This window comes from Dermacentor silvarum, chromosome 4 (assembly GCF_013339745.2).
Source record: "Dermacentor silvarum isolate Dsil-2018 chromosome 4, BIME_Dsil_1.4, whole genome shotgun sequence".
Taxonomy (NCBI): Eukaryota; Metazoa; Arthropoda; class Arachnida; order Ixodida; family Ixodidae; genus Dermacentor; species Dermacentor silvarum.
The window spans coordinates 179,596,515-179,611,472 of NC_051157.2; the positions used below are offsets into that span (position 1 = coordinate 179,596,515).

Below are 14,958 nucleotides of genomic sequence, written 5' to 3' on the forward strand. Positions count from 1 at the left end.
TAACAATGTAAAAAGAACACTGGTGGAATTAAACAGAAGTGTCTGTTCAAATTGTGCCTGTTTCAATCCGTACTATTCAAAACGCGACAACTGCGTCGAAAGTGATCTCCCAGTTCAGACAGCTCAAGCATTGCAAAACTTTCGGCAATAACACCCATACCAGCCCCGAAGAGTCGAAGAAAATGCGTCGCATGCTGTCGCCATTTCCTACCTTAAGCTTCCGTGCGACGGATGCCAGCAGCGCCGGCTACGAATGGGTCAAGTTGGTTGACAGGTTGGAAATTTTCTTCTTTGTGTATAGCATCAGTGAAGATGCCTGCGAGAAGGCCCTACTTCTTCAATACGCCGATGAGGCATGTGTTCCTTGCAAAATGTTTGTGACGCATACCTTCCGAAGTTTTTTCAGCGTTCGGTCAATGACAACTGGCTTTTGTTCAAACACTAGTTTACTGGAATTAACCCACTCTCATATACCATTGTGCTCCTTTCGAATGAACGCGTCAAAACCATGGTTTAATCGGATGTTGCGTGCACTAAAAAACAAGAAAAAGCGACTGTTCAAAGCAGCTAAGCGCGTGGGCACACCGGCTTCATGGCAGAAACATACAATCGCCGATAAAGAATATTGCAGTGCCATCCGTAAAGCCAAGTTTAAATATTATTCCCACGACCTTTAATTGCTTATGACACACAAACCCAAAAAATTCTGGAAAACTATATCGCCCGCTAACACTCCGGCTCTTATTTCCTTGTTAATTGACACTGGTGCTCCAATTAATCAAGAAGAAGGTCCTACTGTATTCAATAACTATTTTGCTTCAGTGTTCACGCAGGAAGACCATTTGACCATTCCACCATTAGAAGATGTACACTACCAATACATGAGCCCCATAGAAATTACTGTCACTGGCATTGCATCATTGATAAATAATCTCAAGATATCAACTTCCAACGGTATTGACGATATTAGTACAAAAATACTCAAAAACACTGTCATAAATTCAAGCAATATTCTCTTTTATATTTTTCGTCAGTCCCTAACAACTCGAGAAATTCCAGACTGACTGGAAAATTGGCAAGCTTATCCCAATCTTCAAATCAGGTGATAAAACAAGCACGCGTAATTATCGCCCCATTTCATTGACATCAGTGTCATGCAAGATCCTCGAACACATAATCGTATCAGGCGTTGCGCAGCATCTCGACAGTAATAATTTCTTTTTTACTAACCAGTATGTGTTCAGGAAAGGCTTCTCGTGTGACACTCAACTGCTAGAATTTACTAAGGAACTGCTACACAATATGGACGAGAACTTTCAAACAGACTGCATATTCTTAGACTTCTCAAAAGCATTTGACCGTGTCGCGCATTCACGTTTAATAGTTAAAATCACTTCCCTAACCTAGACTCATCAACAACCTCATGGATAAGGAATTCCCTGTCATCTCGCAAACAATTCAGAGTTAACGATCACTCATCTCCATTTAGCGATGTACTATCTGGTGTACCTCAAGGTAGTGTCCTGGGCCCGTAGCTGTTCCTTATTTACATTAATGACTTGCCATCTAACATTACATCAAGCATTCGTTTGTTCGCAGATGACTGCATCATTTATCGCAAAATTCTTTCATCTTCAGATCACCTAGCACTTCAAAGCGACCTCGATCATCACATAACCGCTTGGTGCACATCATGGCAAATGTCACTTAACACCGAAAAATGCAAGCTCATGATATTCAGCTGGAAACAATCAGTCTCTTCTTCCAATTACTTACTGAATAATACTTTAGTGTACCGCACGCTTTCATATAAATACCTAGGGTTCATTTCACGTGTAACCTATGCTAGTCCACCCACATACAGAAAGTAACAGCCAAAGCATCGCGCTCATTAGCATATCTAAAACGTAATCTCCATGGAACTCCTGCCACTACGCGTAAGCTCGCCTATCAAATATTTGTTCGTCCGCAACTCGAGTACGCATAACCCATTTGGTCACCTCATCAGGCTTATTTAAATAATTCCCTCGAATTGGTTCAAAATCTTGCCGCCCGTATCAGTTCCCGGAACTACAACCGTCAATAAAGCGTAACAAATGTTAAATCATCGCTCTCCCTTTCTATATTGCAATCAAGGAGAATAATCGCCCTGATCTCTCTGTTCCACAAGATAGTCTATAGCGTCAATCATTCAACGCTGCCTCTTGCACAACCTTACCGCACCTCACCCTTTAAGGTTCCAACGCATTTCTTGTAGAACCGTTGCATTAATTCATAGACTTTGCCGCAGGCTATCATTCACTGGAACGGTCTTCCTGAGCACATCGTGAAGATCCGTGATCCAGCTAGTTTTAGGGCCGAAGTAACGGCCATTTTTTCTAAATACTAATGTGTTATTAACTATTGTACAATGTTGTGTTTACTTTTCAGTGATGGGTACTGACAGTCAATAAGCATTGTTTTGCATGATCATGTTACTTATGCTCCTGAAATTACCCCCATCTATGTAATCCCTCCCTCACATAATGCTCCGATGCTGGAGCCTGTGAGGAAACGTGAACGTGAATAAATATGCTGCAGCAAAATCCGGAGACCACTCATTACATCCTAATGAAATGCGATGGGACCCAGTAAGACCCATAGGTAGCTTAGGCCTTCCAGAAGCGCTTGGATTTAAGTGGACGGAAGCATCAACCGAGGCAGCAGTCGAGATAAGCATGATACGTTTAGAGTACTGGTGGAAAATAAGAAGGGAACAGATTTATACAACCAGATCTGTTACAGCCATAGCTAGCGGTAGAAGGTAAACAGACAAGTTTTGAAGGGAAAAAAAAGATTATGGAGATGTATACAAAAATTCTAGAATGAGAATCATGTGTTTTATTTTTATTTATTTTATTTATTTACTTATTTATTTAACAAATACTGCAGGCCCTTTAGCGGGCCCAAGCAGGAGGGGCAAAAGAATACAATACTGCTCAATGTGAATTTCATCGCAATGACAGCAAAAAAAAAACAAAAAAAAAACATGGGCACTCATTTACAGCGGGGCATGTTAAAGCAGTAACAGGAGAAAACTTTTACAAATGCAAAACATGTCTATGGATAAGAAACAATCAATTTGTCAATAGAGTCGATGGACATAATCGCATCAGAAGGCAGCCTGTTCCATTTTTCAATTGTGCGTAGATAGAAAGAATACTTAAAGGCGTTTATTTTGGCGTGGTATGGAGTTAGGGATTGATCATGATGATACCGTGTATGATGGGTAGTAAGGGCCATAAGATACGGATGAGGACTCAAAGAAAGTTTATTGTTTTTTAGTAAAAATATAAATTTTAGTCTTTGGATTTTCCTTCGTGCTTGAAGTGGTGGAATGGCATGTTCTTTCATTAAAGCGGAGGGAGAGTCGGTAGTACGGTATTTGGAAAAAATGAAGCATACGGCTTTCCGTTGGATTGATTCCAGTGCCTCAATATTCTGTTTAGTGTAGGGGTCTCAAACTGAACAAGCATACTCTAGTTTTGGTCTGATGAGGCTATAGTATGCTAAATGGTTTACCCTGGAAGGAGTATTTCTTAGTTTGTGGCGGAGAAGCCCAAGTTTTCGATAGGAGGACGAGCAAACATTCGCAATATGATTGTTCCAGCTTAAGTGGTTTGTTATGGTAACACCAAGGTATTTATATTCAATAATCTCTATTAGGGGATGCGATGGAAGGGTGTACGCAAAGGAATGCACAAGCTTTTTGTTAGTAATCTTCATAAAAACATTATCGCCGTTAAGTTGCATATCCCAATTACTGCACCACCTGTCAATTTTCTGGAGGCTAGAGTTAAGCAGATCTTGGTCACGAGGACAGTTAATTTGGTTGAACGGAATGCAATCATCAGCAAACAGTTTAATCTGAACCGGTTCGGTTATAATACTGAGAATATCATTTATATATATCAGGAAAAACAATGGGCCCAGTACACTTCCTTGAGGGACACCTGAAGTAACTGGTAAATCATTTATGATGACCATCAATATTAACGAACTGAGTGCGGCTGGTGATATATGACAAAACCCACGTGACTACAAATTTAGGAAGTCCAATTAGTTCATGTTTGTATATTTGTTTTGCATGGGATACAACATCGAACGCTTTTCGGAAGTCTAAAAAAATGGCATCGACCTGCCCTGAGTGGTTAAGCACTGATGCAAAGTTGTGTATAAGAGAAGTAAGTTGGGTCACAGTGGACAATCCTTTGCTAAATCGGTGTTGAACAGGTGAGAGTAGACCATTGCCATTAAGAAATTGAGTCATATAGGAGGCTAAAATATGCTCTGCCAACTTACAACAAGAGGTTGTGAGTGAGATGGGACGATAATTAGAAACAAACGTCCTGTCACCCTTTTTAGGTTCAGGCACAACGCAAGCTGTGCCTCCAATCAGAAGGCAGCTTTCCTGTGGCAAACGAGGTGCGAATAATAATAGCGAGAAATTTGGATATTATTTCTGCATAACGGCGCAAAAGGATGTTTGGAATTCCATCTTGACCAGGAGACGATTTCCTTTTAAGATTTGACAACATTGAAGTTAATCCGGGCAGTGACACAATCCCTGGGCCAGGAAAACAAAATGCCTCACTGCGAAATCTGCATGAATTTGGAACCGAAAAAACACTATGAAAATGTATATTAAGCTGTTCAGCAATGGTCGTCTTGTCCACAAGTAATGCGCCTTCGTGAATAATTCGGTTAATAGGCTTTTGCTTTTCCGCTAAGTAATTCAAAACTTTTTGCATATATAGCATATATACGTATTTAGCATATTTAGCATATTTGCTATATACATACATATACTGTGAGACGTCCGCCGATGCGATGCCTTTATTTCCGAGCAGCGGCCCGAGTCAGAGACGAAGCACCGCACGAGACAAAAAATGATGATGAGTCGTATGTACAAATGACGACGACGATATGCACAAATAGCGCTCACACAAGATGATGAGTCGTATGTACAGATTACGACGACGATATGCACAAAATGCGCTCACACTAACTTCCCCCCCTTCAGGAAAGCGGTAAGCAAGACCGCAAGCTAGAAAGGGTAGGTACGGCGAATGTAAGGTTTCAGGCGAAAGACGTGAACGATTTCCGTAGTGTGGTGGTGGCGGTGAGTAGCTGAGCTGACCTGAGTGACGCGGTAGTTAACGGCCGAAGTTCTTTGCAAAACCGTGTAGGGGCCGAGAAATCTGTGGAGAAACTTTTCACACAGGCCCGGTGCGCGAACAGGTGTCCACAAAAGAACTTCGTCGCCTGGGCGGAACGAAGCAACGTGACACGTCGCATCATAGCGAATTTTCCTTTTGTCCTGAATGGTAGCGGTGTTGGCACGGGCAATTTCACGGCAGCGGGCGATGCGAGCAGCAAATTCTTCAGGAAGAGACGCGGATGGAGCAGCAGGTGCTGAAAGGAGTGTAGTGTCCAAGACGAAAGACGGCGCACGACCGTACACAAGGAAGAAGGGACTGTAATTGGTTGTACGTTGGACGGCAGTATTCTACGCAAACGTCACGAAAGGTAGGATGGTGTTCCAGTTGGTGTGATCGGGTCGAACATACATTGACATCACGTCGGACAAAGTTCGATGAAAACGCTCGGTAAGGCCATTTGTTTGCGGATGGTAGGCTGATGTGGTCTTATGGGTGGTGTCAGAGGCCTGGAGGACTTCACGAAGGATATGCGACAGAAACGTCTTGCCACGGTTACTCAGGAGCACACGAGGTGCGCCGCGGCGCAAAACGATACCGTGCACGAAAAACTCGGCGACTTCTGAGGCAGTACCAGAGCGAAGAGCAGCTGTCTCAGCGTACCGCGTTAGATGATCCACTGCGGTGACGATCCAGCGGTGACCAGCGGGCGTGAGTGGGAGGGGTCCGTACAAGTCTATGCCCACAATTTCGAAGGGGGTAGACGGGCATGGTAGAGGCTGCAGAGGACCGGCTGGAAGGATGTCGAGCGTTTTCTGTGTTGGTATGACGCGCAGGAGCTAACGTATTTGGCGACAGGGATGGAAAGGCCCGGCCAGAAACAACGCGTTTTGATGCGGTCGTAGGTCTTAAGAAAGCCGAAGTGGCCAGCCGTCGCGTCGTCGTGAAATGCTTCCAGTACTTGGAGTCGAACTGAGCAAGGTATGACTGGTACCCACCGGTTACCGGAAGGATGGTAGATTAATCGAAATAACACTCAACCCTGAAGCTTAAAACGTGAAAGTTGTCGTCTTAAGCGACTGTTAGGGGGGTCGTGCCAAGCCAGTAAGTCGGTCAATCAGCGTTCGGCAGTATGGGTATGTACGCTGGAGTGAGACGATGTCAGTGGACGGAAGAAAGTCAACTGAGGCAACCACCAGTCCCGGGCTACTGGACGTGTGCTGAGACGTGTGGCTAGATGGTGACGTGCAGACCGAAGGTGAAGCATGGGCGTTTGGAGACAGCGGGCAGCGTGACAAAGCGTCGGCATCTTGATGTTGTTTGCCGGACCTATACGTGACAGTAAAGTCATATTCCTGCAATCGCACTACCCAACGGCCGAGGCGTCCAGACAAGTTTTTCAGGGACGACAACCAACAGAGAGCATGATGGTCGGTCACAATTGTGAAATGGCGGCCGTAGAGATAGGGTCGAAATTTTTGTATTGACCACACGATGGCGAGGCATTCCTGTTCTGTAATTGCGTAGTTGCGCTCAGCAGGAGAAAGAGTACGACTTGCATAAGCCACGACTTGCTCTTCAGACTTCTGATTCCGCTGCAGCAGGACAGCGCCAATTCCATGCCCACTGGCATCAGTGTGTAGAATAGTAGGGGCGGTTGCATCGAAATGACGGAGCACAGGCCCTGACGTGAGAAGTCGTTTGGGGGTCTGGAAGGCGGCTTCACTGTCGTCCGACCACACACAGGACGCGCTCGAAGTCAGAAGTTTGTGTAGAGGAGCGGCGATGGTGGCGAAGTCACGGACAAAGCGGCGGAAGTAGGACGCGAGTCCTAGAAAGCTGCGCAGTTCTTTAAGTATGGTTGGTGGCGGAAATTGCAGCACTGCAGCGATTTTATCGGGATCAGGCTGGATGACATGCTTACTGACGACGTGGCCCAATACTTTAATGCTTCGGCTTGCAAAGCGGCACTTTTTAGTATTGAGTTGGAGACCAGCCTTTGCTAGACACGTCAGAACTTGGTCTGCACGTTGTAGTTGCTGGGAGAAACTCGACGAAAAGATGACAATGTCGTCCAAGTAACAAAGGCATGTCTTCCATTTTAAGCCGAGGATTACTGTATCTATCATACGTTCAAATGTAGCTGGCGCATTGCACAGTCCAAAAGGCATCACGTGAAACTCGAAAAGGCCATCAGGTGTAGCAAACGCAGTCTTTTCTTTATCTTGCTCATGCATTCGAATCTGCCAATATCCGGAGCGGAAGTCGAGGCTCGAGAAATACTCGGCACCTTGTAAGGTATCCAAAGCATCGTCAATACGAGGCATTGGATAAACATCCTTGCGGGTAATCTTGTTTAGCGCCCTATAATCGATGCAAAAGCGCACAGAACCATCCCTTTTTTTAACAAGCACAACAGGAGAAGACCAAGGGCTTGCTAAAGGCCTTATAATGTTGCGTGTCAGCATGTCGTTCACTTGTTCTTGTATAACTTTTCGCTCCGAAGGTGACACACGGTACGGGCGACGGCGAATGATGCGAGAGCCTTCTGTTTCAATTCGATGAATAGTTACAGTGGTCTGACCCAGGCCTTGCGAAGAAACGTCAAAACAAGCTGCATGCTTCATTAAAATGGTGGGGAGTGCATCCGTCTGGGCCGGATTGAGATCTGCACTCAAGGTGGCCTTAATAGCACTAGTGTGACCTTCTGCAGGCGTACAATGCGCGGGAGATGTGGCAGGCGAAACACTGGCGACACATACCGGCGCAGCGTCGACGAGCTTGGCGACAGTAGACCCTTTCGGCAATAGTAGTGGCTCAGAAGTCGTATAAAGGCTGTGAGGTTGGCATAGCCACTCGAGAACCGGACCAAGCAAGAAGCGATGGCGAGTCCTCGAGAAATGCAGCGCTGAGAAGGTACAACCAATGCGTCTCCGTCGACAATGTCTGTTGACTCAAGGGTAAGAACACGTTCTTCGTCTGGTTGGATAATAAAATCCGCTGCTGCAATGAGGTTTGGACACGGGGAATCGAAAATAGGATAAGTCTCGGTGTCGCTGATGTGGATGCTTGGGTCGCCGCACGAAATTAGTGCAGAAGCCGCGGAGAGGAAGTCCCATCCTAATATCATCTGATGAGCGCAGGTCGAAAGCACCGCAAGTTGCACATGATGACGAATACCGTCTATCAGGACGCGAGCTGTGCACTGTCGCGTAGGAAAGATGGCAACGTCATTGGCACCACATAGGACCGGACCAACATACGGCGTTTGCACTTTTCGCAGACGGAAGCACAGTTCACGATGTATAACAGAAATAGCGGCTCTAGTATCTACAAGGGCGTCGAAGGAAACACCTTCCACACAAATTGAGAGCAAATTGGCGGGGCGAGCAGGAGGAATTGGGACAGTCCGATACGATGCAGTTTCTCCTCCTAAAACTGCTGCCTCTAGTTTTCCGAACGGGTTTCCACAACATGGGAAGCAGCACGCAAGGGCGATGTGGAACGGCGGTAAGGTGAAGGAGAGCGACGCCGGGGCAAGCGGGATGCTCGAGCCATGTCCTGGGAAGGTGAAGGAGAGCGACCAGAAGAGGTTGTGTACGGTCCGGGAACGTACGAATCTAGCCCTGGTACCCTTTCTCGCTCAAAGGTGTCATAGCCTCGCCTTTCATCTTGCTGACGCCGATGGCAGAAGCGAGAAATGTGGCCGCGAATACCGCAGTAGAAACAAACAGGGCGCGACGACCGCCACGGAGAGTAGTACGGCTGTGCAGGAGTATTCGCTGCCAGCGAAGCTAGCGGGTCGCGGTAAGCTTCGGCAGGTGGATACTGAACGGTTGAGAGAGGCCGGGAGGCAATTTCGGGATAAGTTGGCGGACGAAATGGTGCAGTAGACTTGTCCATTTGGACGTTTGTCATCGATGCCAGTTCATCCTTGATGATGTCACGCAGTCCAGGAGGAGCCGGGCGAACGGTTGCTAGCGTCGTAGGTCCAGAAAGATGGCCGTGAAGTGCCTCCCTGATGAGAGTGCATATCAGGGCTCGCAGCTCAGCATCACCGTTGAGATGAGGCTCGGTAGAGGCGCGTGGCCGGCGAGAGCAAACGACGACCGGATCGGAGCTCCAGGGGAATCGGGAAAGTAAGAGGACGTGGGAACCGAAGCACTCTGCACCACTTGTGAGACGTCGGCCGATGCGATGCCTTTATTTCCGAGCAGCCGCCCGAGTCAGAGACGAAGCACCGCACGAGACAAAATATGATGATGAGTCGTATGTACCAATGACGACGACGATATGCACAAATAGCGCTCACACATGATGATGACTCGTATGTACAGATGACGACAACGATATGCACAAAATGCGCTCACAATATATATATATATATATATATATATATAGCATATTTTGTATGCATACATAGCATACCAAGATTAAATCATATAGGCTATCTCTCACCGCCACGTTTCAAAGAGGACGCCAATAAATCATCCTCCTCATCATCATCAGCCGAAGAAGACAATCACGGAATCTCCCGATCCTTTTCTGATGGTGCCGTGCCACCAGCCGTGGCAGTGGGACGCATGGTGCGCAGAGACCGGCGCCGGAGCAAAACATGACGCTCCCTTGGCGCCATGCATCAACTTTTGTGTTCGCCATTTACGGTTACGCGAAATGCCGGTAATGCAAGTCGAAGCTTTTCATGCGAGGCTTCCGCAACTTTCTAGTCATTCCAACTTCGATGATGTAAGCCTAGGAATCCAAAACCAAATCATCATAGCAACATCATCCTCTAAAATACGAAAATACGCCATGCTCCACAGAGTTCATGTGCCAGTCATCCTCAAGCAGAGACGCATGTTCAACGACGTCGAGCGCGAGGTAGCTGGAATTGGAAGTGAGAACAATGCCAAGTCACTTACCACGGGGAACTGAATTGACCGTGTATGTTGTTGGCGAGACGGACTTTCAGAACTAGTGCTCGAATTCGTGGCCAAACAAGCATCCTTGTAGGTTTTGTCGTATAAGGCAATGTCTCCACTTCATATTATCGGTAAATTGTCTGTCAAGAGAATTCACAAAGGCAGACGAGCAAATAGTCATCCGTGGAGACTGCCGTGACAGATATATCCCACAGAAACAGAAGAAGACCTCGTCTTTCGAAGAACTGACTTATTTCCGCCAATCAATCTTCAGCAACGTGGCAGGTCAGCTTGCGCACTGAAGTCATCCACGCATCGCTAAACCAAAGTTCTCAGAAAAAGCTCTGGTTTTCCTCCATGTACCACCTCGCACGCACAAGACTGAAGAGCTGTCTTCCATGGGAAGTTTCCGTGCCACAGCGAACTCTTGATCTCCCAGTAGAAATATATGGGCCCTGAGAGGAGATCTCAGTCGACTTTTGCGGTCTGTTACCATATGACAAGTATGCCATAGTCGTAATAGGTAATTTTTTATGGTATCCCGTGGTGGAAATCACCTCAACAAGCTCGCAAAGCGTTATTCCTGCTCTTCCAGCAGTCTGCACTCAGTTCTGCATCCCTCATCAAGTAAGAACAGTCTCCGGGGCCCCGTTTCACATCACAGAGGTAAAAACGTATATTGGCTTCAGACACCAGAAGACCCCACTGTTGTGGTCTCAGGCTATACGTGAAGTGGAATGATTTATGAGCCCAGTAAAGAAACCCGTTCACACCAGTGAGCTTGAAGACAGAGATAGGGAAGTCCAACTGGACAAAGTCCTGATTTCATATCCGTCTACAAAACCAGCAGGAACAGCATGAAGGCCATATTAACTGTTCTTTGGCAAACCCTGCAAAAATCTTCTCCCGTACTACTCCTCACTAACTCCTGTGGAGGCTTACTCCAGAAACCTGAGGGGGTATTCAGAAAGTGTCCATTTAGTGGACATGGCCCTTTCGTTTGCTGCTAAAGTTCTCATTGGCTGGGCTGCGTACGCATGAGAAGAAGACAGGCACCCCAGCCAATCAGCAGTTCTGCAGCAGATGAAATGGTTATGTCGATCAGGTGAACACACAGCCCCTCCTGGAGTGATCTGAATTCCAGAAGAAAACTGACATCAACCACTATGTGCCTTGCATTAGAAATGGTCTACCAGATAATTTTTCACATTGGCGATCGGGTCTTATGCACACAACTGCAACGCAACACGTCCGCACCATTCCGCGACCAAATTCTCCACACAATCATCGGCTTCCACGGATCACAAATTAAGGTCGCCAGGTGCAACAAAGATATCGCGCGCAAAATATTGTCAGGAACCGAGGGGTTGCAGCGGAGCGCCACAACAAGAGCACCAGCTCAGCCGGCTTTCAGAACGGACTTGCGCGTGCCGTGCTTGCGCCGCTACGCCGCCCAAGTTTATTTTTCTCGTCAGTCGCAGCCGGCCTCGAGGCGCCGGCCGAGAACTCCGACCTTAGCGTCCCCGCTTAGCAGCGTCGGTGGGCGCTACAGGGGCCCCCGCCTAGACGGAACGGCGAAATGTACTTGTCGACGAGGCAGAGATGAGGCTGTCTTGGTGTCAAGCAGATCGATGGTTGCGCAAGCGACATCCGCAGGGAGCTGCTTGGGAGGCGTCTCGACGTAGGCCGGTTTGAGGCGCTCCAGCGAAATGACTTCTTCGCGGCCATTAAATACGATGGTGGCGGACTTCTGCATCTTGTGGAGAACATGGTACGGTCCGTCGGATGATGGTGTAAGAGGCGCCTTTATAGCGTCTCGTCGGAGGAACACGTGGGACGAAGACTCAAGGTCCGGGTGCACAAAGATGCTGTGGTCCGATGATCGAGACGGTACGGCGCGCAGTTGCTGAATGCAGTCCTGTAGGCGTTGGAGGTGCTGTAGCGGCTGGGGCGAGGGGGCAGAAGGAATGAACAAGTCTCCAGGAAGCCGCAGGGGTACGCCGTAGACGAGCTCGGCCGCTGAACAGCCAAGGTCGCGACGAAGGACGGCACGTAGGCCGAGAAGCACTGTAGGAAGGTGGTCGACCCAGTGCTCTCGATCCAGGCGCGCAGTGAGGGCAGCCTTGAGCTGGTGATGGAGCCGCTCAACCATGCCGTTGGCACAGGGATGATATGCAGTGGTATGGCAGTGCTTAGTGCTAAGCAGGCGGTTGAGCGAAGTGAAGAGTGTAGTCAAATTGCCGGCCGCGATTCGTTGTCATAATGCTGTGGCAGCCGAAGCGGGAAACCCATGCGGAAAGGAAGGCTTTGGCGACCGTTTCCGCAGTGATGTCCGGAATGGGCATGGCTTCGGGCCAACGGGTGAAGCGGTCGATCATTGTGAGAATGTAGCGACAGTCGTGAGAGTGAGGAAGTGGTCCAACCAAATCAGGATGGACGTGGTCAAAATGGCAGCCAGGTGGCAAGAACGACTGCGTGGGAGTCTACGTGTGGTGGGTCAGTTTGGCGGTCTGGCATGCGAGGCACGAGCGGGCCCACTGGCGAACATCGGTGTTAGTGCTTGGCCAGACATACCGCTGTGTAACGAGGCGCTGCGTGGCTCGGATGCTGCGATGGCAGATGTCATGAAGTGATTGGAATACTGCACGACGGAAGGCAGCCGGAATAAGGGGAAGCGGTGTAGCCGCTGACATGCCGCACCAGAAGGAGCCAGGCACAAACGGGTGAGGAACGAGCTGTAGACGGAGGGAACGGGGATTGTCACGCAGCGCTTGCAGCTCGGGATCTTCCATCTGCGCACGAGCTAGTCCTTCCCAATCCACAGTCGATGTAGAAGTGCCGAGGAAAGCGATGCGTGAAAGTGCGTCAGCTTCCTCGTTGTCGGTGCCTTTGAAGTGCCGGATATACGTTTTTAACTCTGATATATAGGCCAGTTGACGAACTCCACGTGCGACGTACTTGGAAGAGTTTGTACTGAAGACATACACCAGAGACTTATGCTCCGTTAAAATATAAAATTGCTGGCCCTCCAAGAAGTGCCGAAAGTGCTGGATGGTGGAGTAGATGGCGAGCAGCTTGTGGCCAAAAACGCTGTAGCGAGTCTCGGCAGGTTGGAGCTTCCAAGACAAGAAACCCAGTGGGCGCCACTCGGAGTTGATTTTCTCCTGGAGAACAGCGCCAATGGCCACACTGGAAGCATCCACCGTGATGCGGGTTGGCTCGTTAGTTCTCGGGTGGATGAGAAGCACTGCATCGGCGACGGCTTGTTTAGCAGCCCCGAAAGCAGCTTCAGCTTCGGGATACAAGGAAATTGCGGATGAGGAGGCCTTGCGCGTGCGGAGAAGGCCAGTCAGTGAGTGTAGATGCTCAGCGCAGTGGGGATAAAAACGTCGGGAGAAATTCACGAGGCCGAGGAACTCACGCAGCTGGCGTAGGGTAGTGGGTGCTGGGAAGTTTTTCACGGCCTGGACGTTAGAGTGCAACAGACGAATTCCCAGCGCCGAGATGTGGTGGCCCAGGAACTCGAGCTCGGGAGACCCAAATACGCATTTCTGGGGGTTGACAACCAGGCCAAATTGTTGAAGGCGTTGAAAGAGTTCCCGGAGGTGACGCTCATGATCTTGCGAATTGCGACTCGCGACGAGGATGTCGTCGATGTCGGCCAATACAGCCGGAATGCCGCGCGTTACCTCGGCAATGAATCGTTGGAACGTTTGAGCTGCGTTGCGTAACCCAAAGGGCATGCGCACATACTCAAACAGGCCGAAGGGTGTATAGTAATGGCTGTCTTCGGGATAACGGCAGGCTCAACGGGGATTTGGTGATAGGCCTTGACAAGGTCCACCTTACTAAAGATTTTGCATCCTTCCAAATGGCCTGTGAAATCTTGGATGTGTGGAATGGGGTAGCTATCGTGGACCGTGTGAGCGTTGAGCGCCCGGTAGTCACCGCACGGATGCCAGACACCCGATTCTTTGTTGGGCACCAGATGAAGCGGGGAGGTCGAACTGCTGGACGAAGGGCGAATAATACCTAGCTGGAGCATGTGCTCGAATTCCCGTTGAGCAATCGCCAGACATTCACTGGCGATTGCTCAACGGCCAGTGAATGTCTGGCCGTTGAGTCAGCGGACGGGCTCCGACGAGTGGACAACGCGTGAAAATGTGGTGGGTAACGCTTTGCTTGGGTGGCTTATTTAAATTACAGGGCCTCGTCACCTCAGGGAAGTCTTCGAGGATACGAGCATACGGGCATGATAGGATCATAGTGCGGATCCCAGTGGGAGCGACAGCTGACAGAACGCCAGGGATCGAGAGGCGCGTCTTGCTATCAATCAGGCGATGGCGGCGCATGCTTACGTCAAGGTCGAAATGAGTCAGGAAGTCGGAACCGAGGATAGGCTGATGGACGTCTGCCACGATGAAGACCCACCGGAATGTGCGTCACAGGCCAAGGTCGAGAGTGAGGGACCGCAGACCATACGTGACGATGGAGGTAGAATTTGCCGCGCGGAGCGTAGGTCCAGGTGCCTCAGAAGCGCGGTCACGTTTGGAGGATGGCAGTACACTCGGCACCCGTGTCTACAAGGAAATTTAGGCCGGAAATGTGATCCATGACTATGAAAAGGCGGCCGGGTTGTAAGGCGAGGTCACATACCGACGTCAGTGATCGCGCGGTGGGATCACTGACGGATCACGCGGATCCCAACCATTCACATGGGGACTTGCACTGGCGGGCGCGGTGCTGGAAAGTGCAATGGTACCAGCAGATAGGCGAGCGTCGAGGACTGCGCGAGCGGGGACTGGTCGGGGAAGAGGGACGGCGGCTGGGACATGAGG

At 49.0% G+C, this 14,958-nt stretch overlaps 1 protein-coding gene across 1 annotated transcript in view; it reads right to left on the minus strand.

Moving 5' to 3' along the window:
• LOC125945067 (beta-alanine transporter-like) overlaps positions 1–11,876 on the minus strand; it is a 17,389-nt gene extending 5,513 nt beyond the window's left edge. The window contains exon 1 of the mRNA XM_049666633.1: positions 11,706–11,876. Coding sequence (XP_049522590.1) covers positions 11,706–11,876 — 171 coding nt within the window. The remainder of the gene's footprint in view (positions 1–11,705) is intronic.
• Between the last annotated feature and the right edge of the window lie 3,082 nt (positions 11,877–14,958).